Source organism: Xenopus laevis, chromosome 7L (genome assembly GCF_017654675.1).
Source record: "Xenopus laevis strain J_2021 chromosome 7L, Xenopus_laevis_v10.1, whole genome shotgun sequence".
In the NCBI taxonomy this organism is placed as follows: domain Eukaryota; kingdom Metazoa; phylum Chordata; class Amphibia; order Anura; family Pipidae; genus Xenopus; species Xenopus laevis.
In genome coordinates, this window is record NC_054383.1 from 14,078,438 (window position 1) to 14,091,095 (window position 12,658).

General features: G+C 42.6%; 1 protein-coding gene across 1 annotated transcript in view; it reads right to left on the reverse strand.

Annotated features, from left to right (window-relative positions):
- Nucleotides 1-2,722: 2,722 nt before the first annotated feature.
- The window catches only part of wdr11.L (WD repeat domain 11 L homeolog), a 52,819-nt gene continuing 42,883 nt past the window's right edge, over nt 2,723-12,658 (reverse strand). The window contains exons 24-29 of the mRNA XM_018225134.2: nt 12,043-12,138; nt 11,726-11,891; nt 10,385-10,482; nt 8,844-8,989; nt 6,144-6,223; nt 2,723-3,222 (exon numbers count right to left, since the gene is read on the reverse strand). Of these exons, the coding sequence (XP_018080623.1) occupies nt 3,068-3,222; nt 6,144-6,223; nt 8,844-8,989; nt 10,385-10,482; nt 11,726-11,891; nt 12,043-12,138 (741 nt within the window). The 3' untranslated portion in view covers nt 2,723-3,067. The remainder of the gene's footprint in view (nt 3,223-6,143; nt 6,224-8,843; nt 8,990-10,384; nt 10,483-11,725; nt 11,892-12,042; nt 12,139-12,658) is intronic.

The following is a 12,658-nucleotide window of genomic DNA, read 5'->3' on the forward strand; positions in this document are numbered from 1 at the left end:
CATTTTCTACAGTGATTTAACAGTATTTATCAGGTTAGTCCATTTTTGTTCAATGACTTTACTGGCATGTCTGGAGTTAAAGTAATGCTCTGAATCCAATCTCTAGAGCAATTTACTGGCAATGTCTTCTGCTAGCTCAATGCTCGGACTGCATTTTCTGCAGTGATGTTACTAGAGTGTCTTATGTTTATACCATGCTCTGAATCTACTTTCTGCAGTGATGTTATTGGCATGTCTGGAGTTAACATAATGCTCTAAATCTATTTCCTGCAGTGATGTTACTGGAGTGTTTTTGGTTAATGCAATGCTCTGAATCCATTTTTTGCAGTTACATAGTTACATAGTTAAATCGGGTTGAAAAAAGACAAAGTCCATCAAGTTCAACCCCTCCAAATGAAACTCAACATCCATACACACCCCTCCCTACTTTAACATAAATTCTATATACCCATACCTATACTATAGAGTTTAGTATCACAATAGCCTTTGATATTCAGTCTGTCCAAGAAATCATCCAAGTCCCTCTTATAGTCATTAACTGAATCAGCATCACAACATCACCCGGCAGTGCATTCCACAACCTCACTGTCCTGACTGTGAAGAACCCCCTACGTTGCTTCAAATGAAAGTTCTTTTCTTCTAGTCTGAAGGGGAGGCCTCTGGTACGGTGATCCTCTTTATGGGTAAAAAGGTCCCCTGCTATTTGTCTATAATGTCCTCTAATGTACTTGTAAAGTGTGTAACTGGAGTGTCATTTGTTAATGCAATGCTCTGAATCCATTTTCTGCAGTGATGTTATTGGATTGTCTTGTGTTTTTGAAGCAAACACACCAGTTTACCAGTGCAGAGAACGTTATATTTTAATTACTTTAAAACACTTAAATTTTTTGGTGTTACTATTCGTTTAGGAAATAGGACAGCTCCCACTCGTGCATAAATGGAAAGAGGCAGAGAAGCAATCCTGAGTTAATCTATGCCCTGGAGCTTTAATAACTCTTAAATGGAAAGTAAATAGAAAATAAACTTGTAAACAGACTGATTATCCCCCGAAGGTCCCAGTGCGGGGCAGGATTTACTGGGAGCCGTCATTGTTGGCATTAGGGTTATTTTTAAAGGTTTCCTGCATTCAAAGCGAAAGACCTGAATTGTACTTGGAATGTGTTTATTTAGAAATAAATAGAGAGAATGAAAGTGAGGTGACATGTTCGGGAGAAAGCAAATAATGACGCCGCCGTGTGGTTTAAATTGCTCCCATAAATACAAACATATGAGAGGCAATGAGAGGCGCTGACAGATGAGATTGTGAACAACTGAATGTGATTTCTGCAGTGATCAGCGAGCAATCCCACAATCCCCCTTTCATGCAGATAAGCAGTAAGGAACAAAGGCAAGAGGGGGTAGAGATGTAGGAAGGGGAGCACAGTTGGTTAAGGGGTGCAGGGTTGTACCATTAGCAGCAAAACAGGAGGGAAGTCTGCACGCTGCACTGTATGAAGATTAATGAGCACTTCCTGGTATATACATCGTCTGGACGCCAAGTCTACGTTCTACATACAAACAAGGCAGCAGTCGTATACACAGAGGTTCTCTAAAAAAAACGAAACAAGGCTTGGAAAATGGCCACATCTATTATCACTTTCATGGTTCTGGCATCCAGCTGGGAACAGGCTCCAGTTCGAGGCTACTCAAAAATATCTGCCGGGAAGTTTGGAGATGATTCCACATAACGAATGGGCCTTAAAGTGGCCCTACACTAACTGAACGGATGGATAACATACTCGGGGTCTTGCGTGGCATGGAGACCTTTCTATTGCTCCATCAGAACTGCAAGAAGTGAAGAGGAGATGCAGCTGCAACTGACTTTCTCATCTGGTGATGTTGCAAGTTCTGGAAGATATTGCTCCAACTAAACGATACCCAGGGCACAGGGAGTCAGTTGCACCAGGACACACTAATGTGCTTTAATCCCCTAAACTTCAAAATAAGTGAATGCAAAATGAATGAGGGAGTTATTCTAAGCATTTTTGCAATGGAGATTCATTATTATTATTATTTTTTTTAATTCCAAGACATTAAAGGATACATGTATTGTTAATATGAATTAATTTTGTTACAACAGCGCCGCCTGCTGGTCATTTTCTGATCAGTCTGACCACCAAGTAGTCAAGGAAGTTGTCAGGAGAAAGAAAGAGGCTGCTCTGATGTTCTTCTGCTTAGGGATCAAATTAGAAACCTTTCTCAAATCTTTCCTAAGCAGAAGAACATCAGAGCAGCCTCTTTCTTTCTCCTGACAACTTCCTTGACTACTTGGTGGTCAGACTGGTGGGAAAATGACCAGCAGGTGGTGCTGTTGCAACAAAATTCATGCCTATTAACAGTACATGTATCCTTTAATATCTTGGAATTAAAAAAAAATGAATAATGAATGTACATTACAAAATCGCTTCGAATAGCACTCTCGACTAGGGATGCAGGATTCGGCCTTTTTCAGCAGGATTTGGCCGAATCCCTGTGCCCGGACCGAACTGAATCCAAATTTGCATATGCAAATTAGGGGAGGGGAGAGAAATCGTGTTACTTTTTGTCACAAAACTAGGAAGTAAAAAATGTTTTCCCATTCCCACCCCTAATTTACATATGCAAATTAGGATTCAGGTCGGTATTCAGCCAAATCTTTCGTGAAGGTTCGGCCGAATTCAAAACAGTAGATTCAGTGCAACCATACTCTCGACAATTTTATTCACTTATTTTTAAGGTTTACTCATTCTTTATCGACTGATGCATATCCCCACCCTCAGCAATACAGCGCTGGGGCACTAGGCAGAATTCCAGATAAGGGCCAGTGCTAAAGGCCCAACATATTTACACTGCAATGGAAGTAGGAGGAGTTGGGATGTCTGGACTAAGCAATTACATGGATCCACTTCTACTTAAATAGACCTTCTCCACCTCCACGTGCGATTACTGGGAATGTGCAAGTTGTAAAGGAGGGGTTACTGACCAGGGCACAGCCAAATGTTTCCCACACCCCAGCAGACATGTCTTTTATTTCTTATGGCGTCTCTGCTCATTTCTCTTCAGTGCTCTTGATGCTCTGCAGATCTGCCAGCAACTCTGCCCCGGCCTCGCCTGCCTTCAGGGCAAACAGCAGAGCCCCCGGCGTGAATCCCAGGGAACGCAGGCTGTGAGCGTAATCGGCAAACACCGCCGCAATCATCTTACGTGAGGGGAGGTTAAGGTGAAACCCAATGGAAAGCAAAGACATCAAGCAAACACACTGACCCATAGGGTGTAGTTCAACATATCCAATATCTCAGCTCATCAGCTGCTCAGTGACAGACGCAAATAACGGCACAAGGTACAAGTGTGACCTACTGAGGATAAAACTCATTACAAGCTCCACTGACTAAAGATCTTTACCTGAGCACTCAAATCAAACATGGAACCTTCTTGAAAGCGTCAGCTGAACTATAAAATGTTCCCGTCTATGCTCACAGATTGACAGACACTTTCTTCAGTGAATAGATCAGACCTGCTCTGTTTCTTTGCTGGGCTTAAAGTTAAACATAACAATGGTGTACATTTCATATATTAAGGTACCTATTTATTAACAGCGCCTAACTCTGCCTTAAAGGGGTGGTTCACCTTTAAAGGACAAGGAAAGGCTAAATATAATATGGAGTTCAGGGAAAGGTTTACCTCTTTACAGGTCATCACTGTAGAGATTTCTCTTAAGTGTGACTCTGTTATAAAGATCCATAGCTGATGCTTTCCAAAACGCTTGAAGTACAGAATGCGACCTCCCCAGAAGTCACCGCGATCCTCTCCTGACCCAGACTGAAACGCATGCGCATTAGATAGGAATTGCCGTCGGCACATGCGCATATCATAGTTCTTGAATGAGATTTCTCTAAACCGCTAATGGGAGTTGTTGGTTGAGCGTAGGGCTGGACTAAGAGTCAAAATAGGCCCTGGAATTTCAGGTACAAAGAGGCCCAAACAGCCTACACAGAGGCCCAAACAGACCCCACCAGCCCACTAAATACTGACTTTCTATGGCACTTTATAGCAGCCCCTCTGGCATTTGCCAGAACCCACAGATTGCCAGTCGGGGCCTGGTTGAGCGTGACTTTAGACACTATAGGTGACTGTCCCAATCAGTGTCTGTATTACCTTTCAGTCTTTGCCAAAGTGACTTCATTGCAGCTGGTTCCTATAATAAACTGGGTATGTACAGCTGGCCATAGAAGCCAAGATCCAATCGTACGAATCATCGATTCGTACGATTTTCGGACCGTGTGTGGTGAGTCCCGACATTTTTCTTCCCATGGAGATCGGTCGTTTTGTCGATCGGACAGGTTAAAAGATTTCTTTCGGCTGCCGATAATATCTCTGCGTGTATTGCCGATCGTACAATTTTCAGTGGGAGACTGTCACCAGCTTTGGTCGGACATAGATATCGTACGATTGCTGGTCGGGAGATGGGAAAGTCTGATTGTTTGAGGATCTGAATGATCTTTGCATCTATGGCCAGCTTAATGCAACGAAATCTGATTTATTTTGTTAGCTGTAGCTTATATCTTCCTCTCCCTCTATACGATACGCACAAGCTTTGATGGCTGGTCTCCTTGCCAGAGTTGCTCTGCATTCTGAAGGGTAGGGGCTGTTATTTATGGTTTAATTTCAACATTGACTAATCTTGAGCAGAAACAGCTCCCACTCTGCTTCCTTACCCTTCAGAATACAGAGCACCTTTGATTGTTCTTCACCAACGTTTGCCGGGGCCTTGAAAGGATCTCAGCGCAGCTTCCAGAGGAAGAGTAGGAACAGAGCTGCAGAAGATATGCCACTGAAAGGCAATCTTCACACACAATTACAGGAAGGACAGGGTTAGTGACTGGATCCGTTCCAAAATGGCGGTGCAGTATTCAAACAGAGAGATACACTTCACGAAAGGATTATGCACTTTAAAAAAGATATTTTAAAAAATAAATTAGCAATCTAGGAGGGAGGGCAGTGGCAATTCGAATGGTCAAATCATTAAAAACAGGGTTTCCTTGTCCTTTAAAGGAGAACTAAACCCTAAAGTTAAAAAAACCCTACCTTACATAGACCCCCTCCCCCCAGCCTGTTACCCTGGGTAAATGCCCCTAACGTTTTACTTACCCCTCGGTGCAGATTCAGGCTTCTGAGTTCATGGGCGCCATCTTCAGCCGATTTGGTAATCTTCGCAATGAGACCGGCGATTCGGCTATTTTCGTGAGTTTCTGCGAATGCGCAGTTGTCGCGAAACAGAAAATTGCGCATTCGCAGTCACGCCGGTCTCATTCTGAAGAGAAGATAGTGCCTGCGAACTCCGATGCCTAAATCTGCACAGAGGGGTAAGTAAAACGTTAGGGGCATTTGCCCGGGATGACACTTAAGCTGGGGGAGGAGTGAGGGGGTCTATGTAGGGTAGGGTTTCTTTAACATTAGGGTTGAATTCTCCTTTGATTTAACTTTTAGTATGTTATCGAATTATAAGCAAATTTCAATGGGTCTTCCGTTATTTTATTTTTTTTTATAGTTTTGTAATAATTTGCCTTCCTCTTCTGACTCCTTCCAGCTTTCAAATGGAGGTCACTGACCCGATCTTAAAAACAAGTGCTCTGTAAAGCTACACATTTACTGTTATTGCTACATTTTATTACTCAGGCCCTCTCCTATTCATATTCCAGTGTCTTATTCAAATCAATGCATGGTTGCTAGGGTAATTTGGACCCGAGCAACCAGATAGCTGAAACTGCAAGCTGGAGAGCTGCTGAATAAACAGTCAAATCACTCAAAAACCACAAATAATAAAAAAATGGAAACCAACTGCAAATTGTCTCAGAATATCGCTCTCTACATCATACTAAACGTTAACTCAAAGGTGAACAACCCCTTTAAACATGGCTGCTGATTCTTACAGGAAACCTAAAGCACTGGCAAAATATAGTGTCATTTTTATAATATAAAATTGTCTCAGAATATCTATCTACATCGAACAAAAGCTAAATTTAAAGAAGAACTACCATACTTTCTACGATCCGTAGGTACATAGCACACGGCTGACCCCGTTTGCTTCCATTCGCCCGGATAAACCCAACATTCACAAAGGATATTTGTTTCTTCATTGTCTTCCAGTGCGCCACACTGCAGGCAGGCATCCAGGAACAGGGCTGCTCTATCAAAACATCTCATGCTGAAAAACAGAGGGAAGGGATTGATTGGCAAGATTAGCATAGGACATAGCCCCATTCACTGGGGGTGAGAGGAGGGGGTAGGCAGCCCTTAAGCTGGCCATAGACGCAAAGATCTGATCGTACGAATCAAGGATTCGTACAATTTTCGGACCGTGTGTGGAGAGTCCCGACATTTTTCATCTGGCGGTGATCGGTCATTTGGTCGATCGGACAGGTTAGATTTCTGTCGGCTGCTGATAATATCTCTGCGTGTATTGCTGATCATACGATTTTCAGAGGGAGACTGTCACTAGTTTTGGTCGGATTTTTATGGTTTATTGTGAAAGCCAAATAAAATATTTCAAACCCCACTAGTTTTGGTTGGACATAACTTTCGTACGATTGCTGTCAGGGGCAGAACATCGGCTGATCTGTACTTTATTTGATCGGAATGGTTAGTGGAGGGTCGGGAGATGGGAAAGTCCGATCATGCGATGATTCGTACGATCGGATCTTTGCGTCTGTGGCCAGCTTAGTGAATGTAATTGCTAATTGTGCTTATTTTAGGTTAAAAATGTAGAGATCTGGGGGAAAGAAATGAGCACAGTGCCATAACAATGCCATATTGCAACCATTTTTCCCCCAGCATGGTGTATATTGTTATGTGCCCATTTATGGAGGAATCAGACAGACTCCACTTAGCACTAGGGATGCACCGAATCCAGGATTCGGCCTTTTTTAGCAGGATTTGGATGAATCCTGTTGCCCTGCCAAACAGAATCCAAATCCTAATTTGCATATGCAAATTATGGGTGGGGAGGGAAATCGTATGACTGTCACTAAACAAAGAAATAAAACATGTTTTCCCTTTCCACCCCTAATTTACATATGCAAATAAGGATTGGGTCGAATCTTTCACAAAGGATTCGGGGGTTCGGCCGAATCCAAAATAGTGGATTCGGTGCATCCCTACTTAGCACTGGATCTTTTCTTGGCTCTTGCTAACCTGGTAGTGTCAGTAATCCAGCTCAGTAAATCGCCGTGAAAAGGTTATTATAGCGAAACGCGTTGGCGTTTGGGTGCTTCACTTTGTTTTTTAATTCTTATTATATTGATTTGGTCCTTTTTAAAGACAAATTATTGTCCAGTATTGGATTTGTAAGGGTGGCGTTCTTGTGCCGCTTGCTCAATCCTTTTCTACTTCTCCTTCTGGCGCTATTTCTATTACTGCTTCCAAGGGGCCGTTGATTTGTGGTTTTCAGGCTTAGTTAGCTCTTCAAAGCTTAGGGCAAGGTAAATTATGAGACCACAGTCACGGTTAACCTGCCTTCTCCAGCTCTGTGGTGTCCCAGAGATAGAAATTCTTTAGGCAGTAGCAGGGTTGGACGGGGGGGCCTAGGGCCCACCGGGGCTGCTGTCACAGGGCCCCTCTCCCACCAGTCCCCGGGGCCCCTTCCTGACCTCCAGTTTGCAAACCACGAACGAGCAAAAGAAATGCATGCGCACACAAAAGACGCGACCTGCATGTGAGAACAAAGGATGCAATGTGCATGCGTGCACAAAGGACCCAATGCGCTGCAGAATTACACTTCTTTTCTGGGGAGCGGGCCCAGTCCAACCCTGGGCAGTAGCTTTTGGGACAACTCCACCATTCTTTTTATCAATTCTCCTCCTCTCTCCTTTTTAACTTGAGCAAGTGGTTTTACTATTTATTAATTTAATCAGTTTAATCCTTATTATCAATTTCTTACCCATATTTATTACTTGAATCAATTTGGGAATCATTTTTATTTATTAATATCCTTGCACTGCACTTTAGTTTTCCTGCTTTCATTAATTGGTTACCTAATGAATTCTAAGGAAACGGTGTCTCACTTCACTTAATTAAGTAATTCTTTGGAATGAACTTGGAGCTCTATTCAATCAACATTCTGTGTATAGCACTTATAGAAGTTTGAGTATCACCCATTTAGTGAATTTACGTTTGATCATTAATTGGTGTTCCTACTGAATTGAGTTAGTACTGTTTAATTAGTCCATTAATTATTGATTACTCTAAGGAATTGACTGATATTCCTGGCACTGCACTGTAGTCATGGGATAATCCGATTACAAGCACTGGCACTTTGTATTATAAGGATGGGACCTAAATACTAATACTTTGAGATTAATGACTCCCTAAATATATGTTATTTGAAACCTATAAGAGTAGTAAGATTTTTGAATCAATAGCCCAAGAGGTCGAGCGGGGTACTTTCTATTTAGTAATCCAGCTCAGTAAAGTTATAGGATTAATGACAAGGCCACATCAACAAAGGCAGGAGGTCTGACTTGGGGTGTTTATGTGTTTAGCTCTGAAAGAAAGGTTTGGTCCCTGCAGCACTAGGCACATAAGATGAAATTAAAGGGGAGGCAGTGCTCTTTAAAGTGTTATACACACGTAATTTGATTATGTGTGATAGCAAGATTAGATTGTAAGATCCACTGGGACAGTAATTAGACATACTCCATCAAGCACTGTGTAATATGTTGGCGCTATTATGGGATAAGAACAATAGCCCAGTATAAATAACAGCCGTGTTTGTAATGTAAAAGAAGTCCACAAGGTGTCAGTGTTGTTTGGGAATCAGAAATACTCACGTGTGCAGCATCTCAATCACTTTCCTGAAGCTGCCGAGAGAAAGGAGCACAAGGATGGCCTTGTACTTTTGGTTGATATGAGCCGAGCAGAGATGGTCGACCCAGCGTTTCAGGACTTCAGCGCACTCCTCTGGGTTTAAACGTACCTTAAGCAACAGAATGCAGCCTTTTAATATCACTGGCGCTGGGGTTTGTACAGTCTCAAAGGGTGAGAGGTTTGCATAAAGGCTTAATGTGTGTGATCATACTAAAACATGGGGCGGAACCAGAATATTGTAGATAAAAAATAATGCAAAAAGAAAATTGCAATAAATCTTGCGCTTGGAGTATGGTTTGCTGATAGTAACTCAGGCTCTTAATCTTTATTATTGAAAATTGCCTGTATATAACATTCCTATTCCATAATATTATCCCAGACTGCCTTCCAGTTGTGTCAGTCCTTCTGCACATTAGGGAATTTGAGAGTCATCTCTAAAAACAGCTGACAATAAATACAGGAATGTGTAAGTGAATCTGCAAATATATACTGCACAGCAACCAGAAGAGGCCAAATTGGAGCATTATTTGTTCAGAGAGAACCCCCAGCACCAAAGGTACTAGAACTGAGCTCTCCCATGGCCTATTCCACATGCAGGGTTGCCACTCGGCCGTTATTTTATCGGCCTAGCCGGTAAAACACCTGCCAAGTCCGGGCCGGTATTCAATTACAATGTAGTTGCCGGTAAATTTGTAATACCCTTAAAAAAAGCCCTTGGCCTGCCCCCAATCCACTCAGAACTTACTGGTAATCTTGCAATGTGGCTCCACTCCCTTTTGCATCACAGTATGTGGCTCCGCCTCTTTGCGTCGTGGACTGCCCCTTTTGTTCCCCCCCACACCAGCCGGTAAAACCTTTCAGAAACCCTATCCACATATAAAGATATCACCCTTCCCTTTAGTGGACAAACCTTTGCCAGTCAAGCTGCTCGGGTCACTGACCCTGGCCGCCAAAAACATTTTATTGTTATTGTTACAAAAACAATAGCCTCTCTCCTATTCATCTTCCAGTCTCTTATTCACACCACTGCCTGGTTGCTATAGTAATGTGGACCTTAGCAATCAGATAGCTCAGGGATCCCCAACCTTTTTTTACCCGTGAGCCACATTCAAATGTAAAAAGAGTTGGGGAGCAACAGAAGCCTGAAAAAGTCCCTTAGGGTGCCAAATAAGGGCTGTGATTGACTATTTGGTAACCCCTATGTGGACCGACAACATAGAAGAGGCTCTACTTGGCACTATACTTAGTTTTTATGCAATTAAAACTTGCTTCCAAGTCTGGAATTCAAAAATAAGCACCTACTTTGAGGACCCTGATAGCAACATCCAAGGAGTTGGAGAGCAACATGTTACTCACGAGCTACTGGTTGGGGATCACTGAGCTACTGTAAGGCCAAATTGAAACACTGTTTGTTCAGAGAGAACCCCGCAAAGACACTATAAATGAGCTCTCCCTTGGCCTGTTCCATATATAAAGATTGCACCCTTCCCTTTAGTGGACAAACCTTTGCCAGCCAAGCTGCTCGGGTCCATTCGTTGTAGGTCTGTAGGTACCGGCAGGCGTCTGCAGCTTTGTCTATCAGGCAGAGGAGCTGAACTCCCTCTGTGTGGGCAAATAAATGGCAGATAAATGGCACAGCGGTTGCACAACAATAACATTTCCCCCCTGAACAATATACCCACTGAAAATAAGTACAAACACTATACAGTGCAGGTAACGAGAGAAGCCATTAAAGAGCTCAAGTACTAACTACCAATAATGCACCTCACCCCTGGGTGCCACATTGCCACTGCCAGGTGCAGCCTATTGTGCCTCTGGTATAAAGTGCAGAGTTTTGCCTGACAGCAAAAGGTGTGACCCTTACTTGGCCAAGGCAGGAATGGAGTATCAGGCTCCTTTGTGCCAGCGAGAGGTGTGCCTTATGCAAGGACATTTGACAGTTGTCCTTAAATCTCAATTTTATTTTACAATCAAGGCTGTCCATTCCCTAACAGACCTCAACTGCTTATCTCCTGTTGGACAAGGTGTAGGGTATAGTTTTTTATGTCTGGTACTCTCCACCTGAGGAATGGCTCTAGTTGTTGTAGACTAGCAACTCCCAGGATCACCCGAAAGGGGAACTATCATGAAAATGAAAATTTTACGGTAAGCTTTATCATACTGAGATAATAAACTTTCTAAATACAATCAATTAAAAATTCTGCATTGTTTATGAAATAATCAAGTTTATGCTCACTATTCCTTTCTCAGCATCTGTTTCTCTTCATTCTGTCTTCATGCAGGAGTTGGGTGACAGATGAATGATCCAATATATTTTATAGCGGGGCTCCTTTCATAGCAGATGTATTAGAGCTCACCCAACTGATTCCAGTACAAACAACATCTAACAAACTAACTGCCTTTTGCACAAACTCTGCATGTGAAGAGATATGATGTTTGGCGATTTTAATAGAGTGAGCTCTAATACATCTTCAAGGCAAAATGAGCCCCCCCCATCCGATATATTGGATCAATCTGTCAATGATTATCCGACACCCAACTGCTGCATGAAGAGAGAACAAAGAGAAGCAGGTGCTGAGAGAGGGATAGTAAAGATAAACTTGGCTCAGAAACGGTACAGAATTTTTAATTGATTATATTTAGAAAACTTCTTATTTCATTTTCGCAATAAACCCTTTAAGGTTTGTTGGGAGAGGTAGTTCAATAGAAGATCAAAGAGTGTCCATTCCTGCTCCTCATTAGGGACCCTGTTACATATTCCCTACAATAAGACTGATATTATTGAAAAGCTATGCTCTGTTTGTCAGATAAGCTATCACTGTTAATACACAGGGCTCCACCTTACCTGCTAGTTTCCCATTGGCTATCATGTTGGTGGCCACTAATTTGATGGTGCTCTGAGAGGGCCCAGAGGAGGTGACAGTGGTAACCAGGCAGGCCTTCAAGGAGTCACAGTAATATTGGGGATTATCCGCACTGGTCTCCAGCAGCAGCTGCACCGCTCTGTCTGTCTGCAATCAAAGAGCGACAGTTGCACAAGAGCTTTTAAAGTTGCACTGGCCTCACTGTGAGAGGAGCATTCAGTCATTATACGTATGGAATATCGCAGCTGTGGATGATACTTTTGTGTTGTAGAAGTGATAGACTCAGGGGTACACTCACTTGCCCAAGGAGGAGGAGCTGGTCAGCGCACTTCCTCGTGTGTTCATAGCTCGACCGTTTCACTTCCTGCAGACAAACCCTGTCCAGCTGGAATTTCTGCAGGAAAAAAAAAAAGTCCAACCTCTTCCAGAACAAAGTGTCAGGAACCCCTCAAATTAAATCCTTGGTAAAGTGAATTATAAACCCACCCAAAGTAATGTTGATCTGGAACATAAGTATTTGTACCTGGATAGAGAACTGGCTAAAAGATAGACTACAAAGAGTGGTGGTAAATGGAACATTTTCTAATTGGACCAGTGTTGTTAGTGGAGTACCGCAGGGCTCTGTACTAGGTCCCTTGCTTTTCAATTTGTTTATTAATGACCTGGAGGTGGCCATTGAAAGTACTGTTTCTATTTTTGCAGATGATACTAAATTGTGCAGAACTATAGGTTCCATGCAGGATGCTGCCACTTTGCAGAGTGATTTGTCTAAGTTGGGAAACTGGGCAGCAAACTGGAAAATGAGGTTCAATGTTGATAAATGCAGGTTATGCACTTTGGCAAAAATAATATAAATGCAAGTTATACACTAAATGGCAGTGTGTTGGGAGTTTCCTTAAATGAGAAGGATCTAG